At 41.2% G+C, this 15,588-nt stretch overlaps 1 protein-coding gene across 1 annotated transcript in view; it reads right to left on the bottom strand.

Moving 5' to 3' along the window:
* AHCY (adenosylhomocysteinase) overlaps positions 1-11,112 on the bottom strand; it is a 57,653-nt gene extending 46,541 nt beyond the window's left edge. The window contains exons 1-3 of the mRNA XM_070744865.1: positions 10,941-11,112; positions 5,851-6,041; positions 2,837-2,912 (exon numbers count right to left, since the gene is read on the bottom strand). Coding sequence (XP_070600966.1) covers positions 2,837-2,912; positions 5,851-6,041; positions 10,941-10,968 — 295 coding nt within the window. The 5' untranslated portion in view covers positions 10,969-11,112. The remainder of the gene's footprint in view (positions 1-2,836; positions 2,913-5,850; positions 6,042-10,940) is intronic.
* Between the last annotated feature and the right edge of the window lie 4,476 nt (positions 11,113-15,588).

Below are 15,588 nucleotides of genomic sequence, written 5' to 3'. Positions count from 1 at the left end.
GGCCACTACAAGTTATGTATGGTATGTTTGTGTGTATGTTTGGTTTTATAAATAAGGGTTTTTAGTTGTTATATTATTGGATTGTCAAATGTTGTTTTTATCATTGTTGTTAGCCGCCCCGAGTGTACGGAGAGGGGCGGCATACAAATCCAATAAAAAGAAAAAAGAAAAGAATAATTGCCTTCTAAATGTTTTAAGGATGAACTTTGGGTTCCATGGGCTCCATGATTTTGCTTGTAAATGAATTATGAAGAGCCTTTCACCAGTGTTATCTTTATTTCCAAGAATATGTCTGAGATGTAAAGGGGCCTGACCCTGCAGTAACATAAACCAAAGCAGTTAAACTATATGTTTTTTTAATTAACTAGATTAAAAGTGAATCTGTCTTTCTGTCTTCCATCTATTCTAGAAACATCTATTTCAGCATCATCACCAACCCTTTAATTGGTGTAAGCTGCTCAGAGCAACTGAGAACTGGCGGTATATAAATTGTGTATTATTATTTTGCAGATTACCGTGCAAGTAAGACTATAGTATTCATTCATTTGTGCTTTGTTCTATTTCTTTACCTTTCTCTAATTCCAAGACATTATTCCCTATGTAGATCATGCAGCCTTATTCCCTATGCAGACTTATTAAGGATATATATTCCATAGCCTCTGCTATATATTCTTACCAAGCTAAATCCAAGGCAGCAAGTGGAGCTTCGCGTCTATTTATTTTCATGGGAATGAAGCATAATCATAATCCTTGTTAGTCATGATTAAGCCAATAAAATGAGAACTTTTTGCTTTTCCTCACAAAAATAGTTAATGTTAAAATTCCAAGCAGTTTAATCATCAGATCTATCACTCCACGTTTTTGCAAAACTAAGCCACATCGTAAAACGGTGCAGATTTCAGGGGCACCTCTCTGCCTTGAATACATGAGCACAGCTATTCTACATTACTATTCTACCAGCAAAGCAGCTGTACCACTGATTAGAAGCTATCACACTTCATTTGTCAAAAAAAATTACTCTAAAGTCTACATCAGGCTCCAGTTTGCAAAGAAATTATATTGTTACAAACAAGAATTGTAAATTTTCAAAGTCTAAGATATTCTTAAATATTGTGAAAACACACTTCACTATACTGAAGATTCCCTAGTGTGTAAAAATCCATGTCACTTAAGCCAGTGTTTCCCAACTAGTGTGCCGCGAGACCTGGTCAGGTGTGCCGCGAAGAAGGAAGCTCAGCTTCTGGTCTCGCAACTTTTTGCTGAGAGTGCGAAGAGCAAAAAGTTGTGAGACCGGAAGCTGAGCTTCCTTCTTTGCACCTTCCAAGTTTTCCGGCAGCTGCAGTGCCCCGCCCAGCTGGAGCTTCCCTGGCGGCGGCAGCAGGTGAGCCTTGGGGCCTGGGACGATGGCGGTGGGAGGGCGGCGGCAGCAGCGGCACCGGGCAGTAGCCGCTGGGCGGCGGTAGGGTGGGCGGCTGCGAGCCAGAACTCCAGGACAGAGGCACCGACGGCGGGGGCTGGACATGTTGCTGTACACTGTACATGCTGGCATTGCATGGCTGGCACTTGCCTGCTGGCTGGGCCGGGACGGAGGCTCCAGCCCTACGCCCATGCCCAGTGCAACGGCAGCATGTACGGCGTCTAGCAACATGTCCAGCCGCCGCCGTCGGTGCCTCTGTTCCGGAGCTCTGCCTCACAGCTGACCACCCTGCCGCCGCCCCACGACTACTGCCCAATGCCGTTGCTGCGCCGTGGTATACGAGAAAGAGAGAGAGAAAGAAAGAGAGAGATAGCAAGAGAGAGAAAGAGATAGCAAGAGAGGGAGAGAGAGAAAGAGGGGGGGAGAGAGAGAAAGAGAGAGAAAGCAAAAAAGAGAGAAAGAGAGAGATAGCAAGAAAGAGAGAGAGAGAAAGAGAGAGGGAGAGAGAGGGGGGAGGGAGAAAGTCAGAAAGAGAGAGAGAGAAAGTAAGAGAGAGAGAGAAAGAAGGGGGAAGGAGGGTGAGGGAAAGACGTAGAGGGAGGAAAGGAGGGAGAGAGAAAGAGAGCAAAAGAGAGAGGAGGGAAGGGAGAAAAAGAGGGATGGAGAGAGAGAGGGAAAGAAAGAGGAAGGAAGGGAGAGAAAGATGGAGAGAGAGAGAAATAGAGCGAAAGGGAGGAAGAGGGAGTTTTTGTCCAAACTTTTTTTAGTCCACCCACCCACCCACTCAATGTTTCCCAGGATTTTGTAAATGTGAATAATGTGCCGTGGCTCAAAAAAGGTTGGGAAACACTGACTTAAGCACTTCTGAGAAAACAAAAACAATATAAGGTATGTTATTGGTTTGCTCTTTACATTAAAATCACTTAGAAGTTAGAAGATTCATTATAGTGGATCCAATATTTTGAAACAGGAAATGTAACCCTTTTTCAAATTATTGAATCCAGTGACTCAGTGGTGAGTTGTTCCCAGTTCGACCTAGTTCTAAGAACTGGTGGCACCAGGAGGCTCCGCCAACCCGCAACAATTCTGCACCCCTTACTGCATTTAATCCCTTAGTGCAAAACCTTAAAGATCACATATCTGCTAGTTTCAAGATCAAAAGCTTTCTTGCTATAGAACCTCTATTGTTTTTATCCTACACTTCCAGATTTTTATTTTCATTAATTTTTTTAATGATAAAGCAACATTCTAGTGTTCTTATTTTCACTGGAAAAAAGGAGGTTACCCCAATAGGACACATTCAGTTGGAGTAACTATCTTTCTAGGAACCTCCAACATTTTTTTTTGGTTCTCCCTTACTTTACACCAACGACGACAGGGCTAAAAAAGCTCATAACTGTTAACAATGCAAAACATTACCAGGAATTCCAGTTTTGGCAATAGCTGCAGCAGCATGATCTTGTGTGGAAAAAATATTGCAACTGGACCACTGGACCTGAAAAATAATTCAAAATGCCATCAGCACTATATTCAATAACTATATAGAATTAATGAAGCAATTCCTCGTTTACTACTTTCACAGAATTTGACTTTGGTTAGGAGAAATGCTTCAAAGACAAATACAGTGATCCCTCGAGTATCGCGAGGGTTCCGTTCCAAGACCCCTCGCGATAATCGATTTTTCGCGATATAGTGGTGCGGAAGTAAAAACACCATCTGCGCATGCGCGCCCTTTTTTTTCCATGGCCGCGCATGCGCAGATGGTGTTTTTACTTCCGCACCTGGGAAGATTCCTTCCGCCGCCCAGAAGCTGATCTGCTCGGCAGCGCCGCAGCAGCGAGGAGCCGAAGATCGGGGTTTCCCCTTTGCGTGGGCGGCGGGGAAGACCCAGGGAAGGTTCCTTCGGCCGCCCAGCAGTTGACCTGCTCGGCAGCGCCGCAGCAGCGAGGAGCCGAAGATCCAGGTTTCCCCGCCGCCCACGCAAAGGGGAAACCCGGATCTTCGCCCACGCAAAGGGGAAACCCGGATCCTTGCTGCTGCGGCGCTGCCGAGCAGATCAGCTGCTGGGCGGCCAAAGGAACCTTCCCTGGGTCTTCCCCGCCGCCCACGCAAAGGGGAAACCCCGATCTTCGGCTCCTCGCTGCTGCGGCGCTGCCGAGCAGATCAGCTGCTGGGCGGCGGAAGGAACCTTCCCTGGGTCTTCCCCGCCGCCCACGCGCCGCTCGAGAGCAAGAGGGGGAGAGATAGAGAAAGAGAGAGAAGGAAAGAAAGAGATGAGAGAGGGAGGAAGAGAGTGTGAGAGAGGAAGAAGCAAGATAGAGAAAGAGAGAGAGAAAGAAAGATGAGAAAGGAAGAGAGTGACGTCATCGGGTGGGAAAATATTTTTAATTAATATTTTTTGAAAAATCGCGATATAGCGTTTCGCGAAGATCGAGATCGCGAAAATCAAGGGATCACTGTAGTTTGAAAAATCAGGGGATCAATTATTTCCCAGTGAAAAGCGGAGTCAGCATTCAAAACTTTGCACCTGGTTAAATTAAAAGCTTTCCAAAACTCAGTAGCTGAAAATCAGAGTGTAAATGGATCTTGAAGTGACTGCTTACTTAGGTTTCTTTTTTTAGCTCCACTCAACATTCTTGAGAGCTTTTTTCATATTAATTTAATCATTACATTGTAAGGAAACTTTATAGTTGGCTAGTTTGCAGCTAGGTCAGACACTGTTTTAAACAATGCCATTGTTTTTTCGGTTCTGCTGTACAAACTCATTTTAGCTTTATAATTTGGCACAAAAAACCCAACCCATTGGACTTATTCAACAAAGCTTTGCAAAACTAAGCCGAATCAACCCAGGATTAAGGACGTTTCTATACAAACTAATTTGTGTGCAGGGAATCAGTATTTCAACCACATTTTCAGTTGAGCAAATAACAGTCTGGGTTCATGCACGATGTTAAGTCACAACTATTAGGTTTACAGATACATACAAATCACACTATAGCATGTGAGCCTCATCCTTTTCATCAGTGCCAGTATACAAAAATGGAAACAGAGCTGTCTTTGTGCTATCTACAGCCACCAGTACATCATGCCTAGCCAGCTATAATTACTATGACGCACTAAGCCATAATTTTATCAATCATGCTTTATAGAATAAAACCTAATTGAGTTTGCACAACGCGGTATGCCAAAATCAATTATTTACAAGCCACAATGACTAGGTTTGTAGAAACACACTGTAAGTGTAGCTTCTTTACAAGATTAAAATGGAAAGACTCTATGGAAAGTATAACTAGCGCGTAGGAAAATGTTTAGCAATTGTCCCCGTAGCTTTGAGCAGAGTTCCCAACCTTTTCACCTTTGCGGACTAGCTGGTTGAAGGGGGAGAAGGGGTGGTTCCGTACATTTGGCAGGCAAGCGGGCACATTCAGCTCCATCTGCAGGAGTAGTGGGCACCTGCACCCACTGCTCACATAAATGGAGCATGCGCTTGCCCGCTACAAGTGGAAATACACACATGCTTGCTCATCACTTCTGCCACTTGTTTCCGAAAGGTTCAAGGCCCAGCAGTGAGCTGCGTCCCAGGGACCCCTGGCTTTGAGATAAGTATAAGTTATCAATTAAGCTTTCCCAGTACAGTGTTCCCTTGATTTCCGCGGGTTTGAAATGCGCGAATAGCCTATACCACGGTTTTTCAAAAAAATATTAATTAAAAAATACTTTGCAGTTTCTTTTCTATACCACGGTTTTTCCCACCCGATGACATCATACGTCATCACCAAACTAATAATTTTTGCAAATAAATAACAAAAAAAAATTATTGTTAATAAATAATTATGTTTATAAATATCAGGATCACTAAATGTCTTATTCAATGGTTAGTACCAGTAATAATGGTGAGTAAATGGTTGTTAAGGGAATGGGAAATGGTAATTTAGGGGTTTAATGTGTTAAGGGAAGGCTTGTGATACTGTCCATAGCCAAAAATGGTGTATTTACTTCCGCATCTCTACTTCGCGGAAATTCGACTTTCGCGGGCGATCTCGGAACGCATCCCCCGCGTACTGTGTTTTTAACTGCCTCTATCGAGTGACAGTGTTAGCACTAGCTAGAGCACTTAGACTTATATACTGCTTTACAGCCCTCTCTAAGTGGCTTACAGTGTCAGCATATTTTCCCCAACAATCTGGGAGGATAGAAGGCTGAAACAACCTTGAACCTGGTGAGATTTAAACTGCTAAATTGCAGACAGTTGGCAGGCAGCAGAAGTAGCCTGCAGTATTGCATTCTAACCACTGCGGCTCATTAACCTGGAAATGGGCCATATGGTATCATCCAAATACAGCACATCGAGTCTTTGGAGAAGGGCGGCATACAAGTCTAATAAATCAATCAACCATGCAGGTGAGTATAACTTAACCCAAATGCAGCCTTACCTCTGCCCCCAGAGCTGTCAGAGTCTCTATAAGAACTGCAGTCTGCACAGTCATGTGTAAGCAACCGGCAATTCGAGCTCCTTTCAGTGGCTTTGTAGAGCTGTACATATCACGCATCTTCATCAGCCCTGGCATCTCATTTTCAGCAATGTTCAGAGCCTTGCGTCCCCATTCAGCAAGGCTGATGTCAGCTGCCGATTAAGAAAACAATAGACATTTAAACACAACATACTATATTATAATACTATGCTCTGGCCTTCTCCAAATTTCCAGAATAAAATGTTAAGGAAGGAAACATGAGCTAAACTAAAAGCAATTTATTTATTCTATTCTATTTTATTTATTCAATTTTTGTGCAGACCTTCTCCTTAGACTCAGGGCGGCTTACAACATGTTGGCAATAGCACTTTTTAACAGAGCCAGCATATTGCCCCCCACAATCCGGGTCCTCATTTTATCCACCTCGGAAGGATGGAAGGCTGAGTCAACCTTGAGCCGGTGGTGAGATTTGAACCGCTGACCTACAGATCTACAGTCAGCTTCAGTGGCCTGCAGTACAGCTACAGTGCTGCAGGCTCTATAAACCCCGGCTCTAAAAAACTAAATTGTTAGCTTAACATTTATAACAAGCACTGTTGACAAGTATCAATTTTACATAATAGGCATCAAGTTAGAAACCAGGGGACAAAGGAAGCCGTATGACCGAGGGCCAGTCAACCCCTCTCAGCCCTAGAAAGGAGGCAACGGCAAAACACTTCTGAAAAACCATACCAAGAAAACTGGAGGGAGTCTTGTCCAGATAATATCAGAGAATCAGACACAACTGAACAGAAAAACAATTGACAAGAAGGAATTATAACCTTCAAGATTTTAAAGTCTTTGAATGTTAAGTGCTCTTAGAATAACTCATGGAGTATCTCATGGAGTAGTTGAGTTTTTAAAAATATTAAGGTCACTTATCTGCCATTCAAGAACTAGAGATGAATTCTCCATCACCAGAACTATCATACAAACACTATACAACTGTCATTTATAAAATGTTAGGACTGGACAGCAAATGGGTCTGTTAGATCAACTATTTTGGTTAAAACTATAATAAACTTTTTTCTACAGGACTAACTCTATATTCAAAAAATAAACCAGCAGTGTTCAGAAAGCAGGGATATTGCTTACAAACAGCTGCTTATCCCTTATAAAGAAAACAATATTGGCCTCGATAAATATTTGTCCAGACTCAGCAAAACAATTATCTATCTATCTATCTATCTATCTATCTATCTATTAGAGGGATATGAATCTCAATGCATTTTTCCCTAAAGTACCACTACTCAAAAGTTGATTTTGTCAATTCCTAAACTTCTAATACTTACAGAGATATTAAAAATTATAACAAAAGTAATTGAAATTTGCAAAAAAAATAATTCTCCCTTCCTCCTGCTTCTTGTCAGTATTTCTAGATTATGAGAGCATGGGATGAAAAGGACATTCATGAGGAGCCACCAGTTTATCAGATTTAGCAAAAATAAAATCATAAAGTGGGTTCTAAAAGATTTGTGTACACCACCAGCAGTTAAGATGCTGGCTCAGTGAAATCTAATTGCACCTGAGGCATGAAAAACTGGCTGGGTGACTTTGGGCCAATCACTCTCAGCTCAAATTATCACAAGATTGGGGAAAATTCAAAGAGTATTGATGTTTGAATTATCTGAAAATGGTGAGATAAAAATCTAAACATAGAAGGAGCAACAATAGTCAAATACCAAGAAAACACAGTGTTGGCTGGAGAATTCTGGTAGTTGGAAGTCTATTATCTTAAAAGTTGCGATAATTGAGAAACACTGGAACAGGTCTTGGAGAGAGGTGAGCAAGAACAGCTGACATTACAGAACTGCAATCCCAGAATGACCTACCTTCAAATCTAGTTCTACTTCTTACTTAATCCCACTTGCAGTTTTCTATTTTAAAAAAAAAACCTATAACAGCAGTTGGTAATGTTAAAGTTTTGTTATCCTCTTACAAACTTCCCTATTATCCATTAACCTAAATAATGTTGGTATGTCTAATTTAGACGAAAAAACGGACTTGGAGTAATATGCTGGTAGTATTTCAATATCTGAGGGGCTGCTACAAAGAAGAGGGAGTCAATCTATTGTATAGGGCAATGATGGTATAGGGCAATGATGGTTAATCTTTTTGGCACCCAGTGTGTGTGCACGCCAAACCGGTGTGTGTGCACGCCAAAACCTGGAAGAGAACAGTTGGACCAGCTGTCCACCATGAATGTGTGCGATGAAACCCAGAAGTGTAGCTGGCATGTGTGTGGTGGCCAGCTGCACTTCCGGGTTCCATCGTGCACATGCTTGCCAGACAGCTGGTCAAGTGCGCGTGCACACCAGACAGCTGCAATTCTCAGTTCCGTCTCATGAAGACCAGCTGACTGGCACAAGCTTGAACCCGGAGGACAGCAGCTGGCTGCCATGTGCATGAACGACGGACCACCTGTTCTGTGTGCGTATGCGCAACGGACCTAGGAGGGCATCTGGCAATGATGCACGTGCCCACAGAGGTATCTACATGCCAACTCTGGCACTTGTGTCATAGATTCGCCATCATGGCTATAGTGTCTCCTATTTGAGCAGGAAGTTAGACTAGGACAGGGATAGGCAAAGTTGGCTCTTCTATGACATGTGGACTTCAACTCCCAGAATTCCTGAGCTAGCATGATTGGCTCAGGAATTCTGGGAGTTGAAGTCCACAAGTCATAGAAGAGCCAACTTTGCCTTCCCTTGGACTAGGAGACCTCCAAGGTCCCTTCCAACTCTGTTAATGTTATTCTGCATCTGCTACACTTGGCAATAAAAGGACTTCTAATGGTGGACATTTGGGAGATTCAAGCGCAAAGGAGAAAACTAAGCACCCTTAGACTGGAGACAGTATGCAGTGAAATTGTGGATATGTAACTGAAAATAAACCCAAGAAATGAAAGAGATTTTGTCCAGGCAAAGCAAATGAAAACGCTGAAATGACAGCGAAGCAAAAAATAAATGCTTATGCAAAGCATCTAATAAATAATTGACTTGAGTCAACTTTACCCTAGAACAAAATTTTGGTGATTGCATGTACATACACGTCTGACTTCAGAGAAGGAAAGGAAAGAAGGAAGACAGAAAGAAGACTTTTATACTATGAACAGAGTTGAGTCTTTTTAAGATATCTGCCTCAGGACATATCAGGATCTTCTGATACGAAATAACCTTTTGGAATTGACAGCACTGATGTGTATGCTCTCAGACACAGAAGATCAGAAAAGATTTATCAACATGGTTATGCAGTGGATGTTCAAAGGTTGTAAATGATCCAAAGACCTTATGGAAATCCTTATGGAAACTACAGTACAATATACACCGGTGGAGCTGGCCTAAAGTGTTCCTAGTGCATACGTAAATGCCTTTTAATTCTGATCCCTTAAAGGAATGGCAAACCTTCAATTACTTCCTTAAGGTATTCTTACATTGTCTAAGCAATGTTTAAGGTCCAGAGAAGAGGGTTCAAATTCAGCAAAGAGGAACATTGCAATAATAACCCCAGGTCAACAGGCTGTGAACTCTAACATCAGACGTGCCCAAATTATGTTTGCCTGGCATGTATGTTTGTTAGGTTGGTTTTTGGGGTTTTATAATGAGTTTGTTTCAGTTATAATGGGGTTTTATTTACTGTTGATGTTCAACTTTTTTATTATTGTATTGTTGTGTTTTTTATTGCTGTAAGCCACCCTGAGTCCTACGGGATTGAGCAGCATAGAAGTCGAATAAATTAAATTAATTAAATTAAATTAATTTTTAAAAAACCTCTTGATTCTAACATTTGTAAGTAGAATCTATATATCTTACACTGGTCCACAAAGGCTTCCATTATAAATCACAATTCTTTTAGAATGTGAAAAGTTAACAAGTCTCGATTCTGCATAACATTTGATTTTTATGCAGCTGAAGGAACACTTTTTTTAAAAAAAGATCTGTCTTACTCCGGATTGTAATTTCAACTGTCAGCTTTTTCTTTCGTAGAAATAATGACTACACAACGTGAATGGATTGAGCAGCCAGAGGGCAGCGCTTGCTTTGACAGCATGGTCCCCGGAAGCATGACGGGAAATGTAGTCACTTCAATGGCAAGACTCGAACATCGGCCTGCTGGAGAACAGTCAGAAGAACTACATTTCCCCGAAGTCTCTTTTTCCCTTCAGAGCCACATGGCGTTTTGCTCAGATATCGCAAAGAAAGCCATCCAGGAATCAATCTGAAATCCATTTTGACAAACGAAGGGGGAAAAAACGCCCCACAAGCCTTGCAACATTATATACTGCTCAAAAAAATAAAGGGAACACTTAAACCACACAATGTAACTCCAAGTAAATCAAACTTCTGTGAAATCAAATTGTCCACTTAGGAAGCAGCACTGATTGACAATTTCACATGTTGTCAGCACATTCAACTTTGTACAGGACAAAGTATTCAATGAGAATATTTCATTCATTCAGATCCAGGATGTGTTCTTTGATAAAGAGAATAAAGGATATTCCCTTTTTTCTGTAGTGTAGTGTCACCCTTTTAATTTTCAGATCGATTTCCAGTTAAAAGACAATCAATCGGTTTATTTGTTCCTTTATTTTATTTATTTGATTGATAAGCCGCCCAATTCCTGCCGGACTCTGGGCGGCGTACATCAATCAAAGACAATATAAAACAATTTGCATTCTTTTCACATTGCGATATATTTGTCGGTTGCATATTAAATCCTCCCCTGGAAGAAAGAATGGTGCATCCCTCTTTCAAGATCCTTTCAGATGTATAAAAACATCTCCTTTCCGTTTTAAAGAGAGCCTAAGGCACAGGGAGAGAAAAAAGCCATCACGTGTTTCTCTGCTAAATGTTTCCAAGAGAAATCTGAGTGCTTTTGGCCATTGCTTCCCCCCCCCCTTTTTTTTTTTTGCAGTAAACCTTTGTACTGTGTTCAGAAAGCCAGCAAAACTGCCTCGTATGGGAACCGCTTGTGGGCACGAAGAAGAATGAATAGGATAATGAATTACTTACCAACTTTGTAGGGCAGCTTCTCGGACATTGCTGGTGCTTTGAACAGTACAAAAGAGGAGCGAGCGAGAGGGAGCCGCCTAGACGGGCGCAGGAAAGCAAGCGGCGCCAAAAACAGGCTTTAAATAGACTCGCCTACTTTTGCAAATCCCCGAGACCCCGTCCACCAATCCCCGTCCGGGGCACGATGTGGGCGTGGCCGTAGACTGCTCCCATGCAGAGGAAAGCGCTTGCTCGGGGAAGAGGCGAGAGAGCGTGAGGCGCGCTGGGGCGGGGCGGAGAGAAACGCCTTCTTTTGCTGACGTCACAGCGCAGCTACGTTGTTCACGTTTTTTGTATTTGTACTAATCAAGACAGGCTATGATACAACTGCAATCATCCGGACGCCCACTTGGGGGCAAAAAAAGTTCGTTTCCTGTTTACAGGGAGTCCTCGGTCTAAAGCAGTTTGTTAGGGGACCGTTCAAAGTTTACGTCACTGCAAAACATGACTGATGGCCGTGTTTCATGCATGAAACCGTTGCAGTGGATCCGAGGAGTGTGATCCCCTTCTGCCACCTTCTGACAAGCGAAGTCAAATGGGAAAAGCAGGATTCACTTACCAAGCCAGGTAATTCGTTTACCAACTGCAATGATTCATTTAACAACTCTGGCAACAAAATGCATTTCGGACATAAACACTCTAGGAAACGTCCAGAGATACTTTACTAGAAGAGCCCTCCTTGCAATAGAATTCCCTACGCAACCAGACTTACAATCCTAGGTTTAGAAAACTTACAACTACGTCGCCTTAAACATGCCCATAAAATCATCAGCTACAATGTCCTTCCTGTCAACGACTACTTCAGCTTCAACCACAACAACACATGAGCGCACAAGAGATACAAACTGAAAGTAAACTCGACTGCAGGAAATAGGACGTTAGTAACTGAGTAGTTGATGCATGGAACTCACTACCAGACTCTGTAGTATCATCACCTAACTCCCAAAATTTTACCCTTAGACTATTCACTGTTGACCTCTCCCGATTCCTAAGAAGTCAGTAAGGGGCATGCAGAAGTGCACCAGAGTGCCTTCCGTCCCCTGGTCTAATTTTTCTCTTTTATTAGTACCATGTATATAAATATTATTATATTTTTGTATACCACCAATAGGTACTTGACAAAACAAACAAACAAATAAATAAATGTCATAAAATGGAGCAAAACTCTCACTTCACAAATGTTTCACTTAACAAAAATGTTGGGCTCATTTATGGTTGTAAGTTGAGGACTGCTGGTATTTTCTGCCAATTAATGATCATTGGGGGGGGTGATGATAATGGCTCAGTGGTTAAAGACGCATGTCAGCTGCTGTTCTAGACCGCAGGGCGCAAACTCAGGAATTCAGCTACTCACCCAGTAGTTCGAAAACAGTTAAGTGCAAGTAGATAAACAGGTACCAGTTCACACAACTGGGCAGGAAAAATGAAACATTCACTATTAACTTAATGATTATCCAAATCTAGGCCACCCAGATCTGCTAGTTCTAAATGATGACATCCTTAATTATTAAAGTTAACTTTGTAATCCTATGTTTCAGTAAAGTTATCCTGCTGGATCAAAGGTTTCTTGATAAATGTAATGTTCTGATAACGCTTTAACTTTAACAAAGCAAGATTAATGTTATACTTGAAATACCAAAGTCCATGTTTTTGCAATTTTGATAGGAATGTTCCTGGCAATTTCAAAGATCTGGCTTTTCTTGTGTTGCAGTATGTAGATTAGATTAGATTAGATTTATTGGATTTATATGCCGCCCCTCTCCGCAGAAATGGGCTGTAGCAGGAAATGGACTACAGTAGTCCCTCACCTCTCGCTGGTGTTACGTTCCAGACCTGGCCGCGATAGGTGAAATCCGTGATGGGGAATTTATCGACTGATAGTACTTATTTAAGTATTTATATTGTAATTGTTTGGTAAGTTTTCATTGTTTTAAGTGTTTATAAATCCTTCCCACACAGTATTTATTTTAGATACAGTATTTAAATACAGTATTTACAATTTTAGATATATTTTTTTTTGAAAAACCTGCCGATCGAGTTCGGCGGGCTGTTTAAATCTGCCGATCGACTTCCTCAGAAACCCGCGAACCAGCGAAGATCCGCGAATGATTTTTCTCATTAATATTTCTTGAAAACCCGCGATGAAGTGAAGCCGCGAGGGACTACTGTAGTTGGATTCTTGGTATGCTCACATTCACCTGAAAGTAAATGGCTTAGGACACAGCACCTTTTTGCACTTTACACTACAGGTATTATCAGGATGGTCAGCCACAAAATTATAAAAAGTCCGGGACTCACTGCTCACAGTCACTCATGCCCTCATCACCACGAGATTCGACTACTGTAATGCTCTCTACATGGGGCTACCTTTGAAAAGTGTTCGGAAACTTCAGATCGTGCAGAATGCAGCTGCGAGAGCAGTCATGGGCCTCCTTGCCTTTCGTAAACTCCTCAAAACCCACCTTTGTCGTCAGACATGGGGGAATTGAAATATCTCCCCCGGGCCTATACAATTTATGTATGGTATGTTTGTATGTATGTCTACTTAATAATGGGTTTTTTTAATATTTTAAATTTAAAATTATTAGATTTATTATGAACTGTTTTATTGTGTTGTGAGCCGCCCCGAGTCTACGGAGAGGGGCGGCATACAAATCTAATAGATAGATAGATAGATAGATAGATAGATAGATAGATAGATAGATAGATAGATAGATAGATAGACAGACTAAAAATGATGAAGTCACGAATGATAAAGAATTGGGTAATACAGTACATTCCGGTCTTTATTTGTGCAAAAAGTTTAGAACCAAGATTAATAGTAAATTGCCTATAGAATCTTGATTCATGTAACATATTAAATCAATCAGTTATTTCTTGGTTGTGATTCAGGCCCCTTCTTGCACGCGTGTAGCATATTAAATCAACTTGGTTAAAGAAGTCACAGTTTACAGTACAATGTTCTGCCAACAATCAGTTTATGTACTCCAAAATTATAATTTGTACATAACAATGCTATGAATAGAAGCCTGTCTTATTCAAAGTAATTATAACCTTCCGTCCAAGTTATTACTTTTCTATACTCGGTATTAGTATACTGTAATATGTTAACTAGAAAGCTAGTTTGGTATACTGTAATGCCTAAAGTGCTGGATTAAAAACTAGAAGACTGTGAGCTCTAGTTCTCTTTCAGATGGTGATTTTGAGCCAGTGGTGCTCTGTCAGTCTGTGATGATGATGGTGATTGTGGTTATTGTTATGAAATAAACAATGGAGCATTAACTAAATAAAAGAGCTTAAATTGTACAAATAATGAAGGAGAATGGGAGTCACAATGACAGCAGTGACCGTGTAAGCAAAGCCATGCCTTTTTTTATGCTAGTTCCCTAATCACATACAGTAGTCACACTGGCTTTTTTTGACCCTAAACTGGACAGAAATCTTGCAATAATGAAGTCCTCCTCTCCAGATGACATCCCAAATATTGTTCTTTTAGGCCAAGCCTGTCGAACTGGTAGCCCACAGGCCAAATGTATCATGTGCTGGTCACGCCCACCCCAGCTTTGCAAAGGGGAAAAAAAGTCATGATATATCACGATACCTCACGTGACTTATGGTTGGGGGTGACCACAACATGAGGAAAGGTTGAGAGCCACTGGATTACATCATTTCTCTGCCCATGGCTTGATTTTATTTATGTAAATTGAGAACAATATGAATCAGTGTTCCCTCTAATTTTTGGGGGGGTGGGCGGAAAAGTATAGTGTCTGAGCGGCAATCCCTTTGGGACTGGGCGGCACAGAAATAATAAATAAACAAACAAACAAACAAATAAAAAACCCACCCTGTTTTGCCTCAGAGAATTTCAAAATAAAATACTGTACTGTGTGTCTATAACAGTGAGCTCATAATAGGGCAACTCTATCAATATCAAAATGCCACTTAAATAGTTGAGCTAGTTTCAAACTAGATTTTGATTTTCTTTCTCTCTTCCTTACTCCCATTCTTTTTCTTTCTCTTTTCCTTCCTCTCTTTTTTCTATCTGTTTCTCTCTCTTCCTCTCTCCTTCCCTCTCACTCTTTTCCTCTCGGTTTCTGGGCAGGTTTGGAAAACTCTGAGTTGATGATGATTTTTAAGTGAGCAATTGCTCACTGCTCAGCTTAGAGGGAACTATGATATGAATTGTCATTAGCCAATTCAAAATAAATCAGTGTTGCTAAACCATTTGCACTTATAGTCTGCTCTTGTCTATTAAGTATCAGCAATCCAGTGCTATAGTTCCAAAATACATTTTTTTTAATTTCCCTTCCTAGGAATCTTTGGCAATGTTGTCCATTAGATTTGGATCACTTCAAATGGATTTTTAAGATATCAGTTATACCAACTTCAAATAATCTAGAATGAATCTGCATGAAATCTCTTCACTAAAAAAAAGTATTTGTGTAGGCTTGAAGTATTGGAGCAGCTATAACTGGTTTCATAGTAGGAAAGTGAAGTGTTAAATTAATCCTGCCTATACTGTACTAATCCTGTGATGGATATAGCCTATGTTCAATTAGCTCCCCACCAGAGGGCAGATATGATTTATTTCCTGTGTAACTTTAGAAAA

The sequence above is a fragment of the Erythrolamprus reginae genome, chromosome 3 (genome assembly GCF_031021105.1).
Source record: "Erythrolamprus reginae isolate rEryReg1 chromosome 3, rEryReg1.hap1, whole genome shotgun sequence".
In the NCBI taxonomy this organism is placed as follows: Eukaryota; Metazoa; Chordata; class Lepidosauria; order Squamata; family Dipsadidae; genus Erythrolamprus; species Erythrolamprus reginae.
This window is presented reverse-complemented; position numbering and strand designations above follow the sequence as displayed.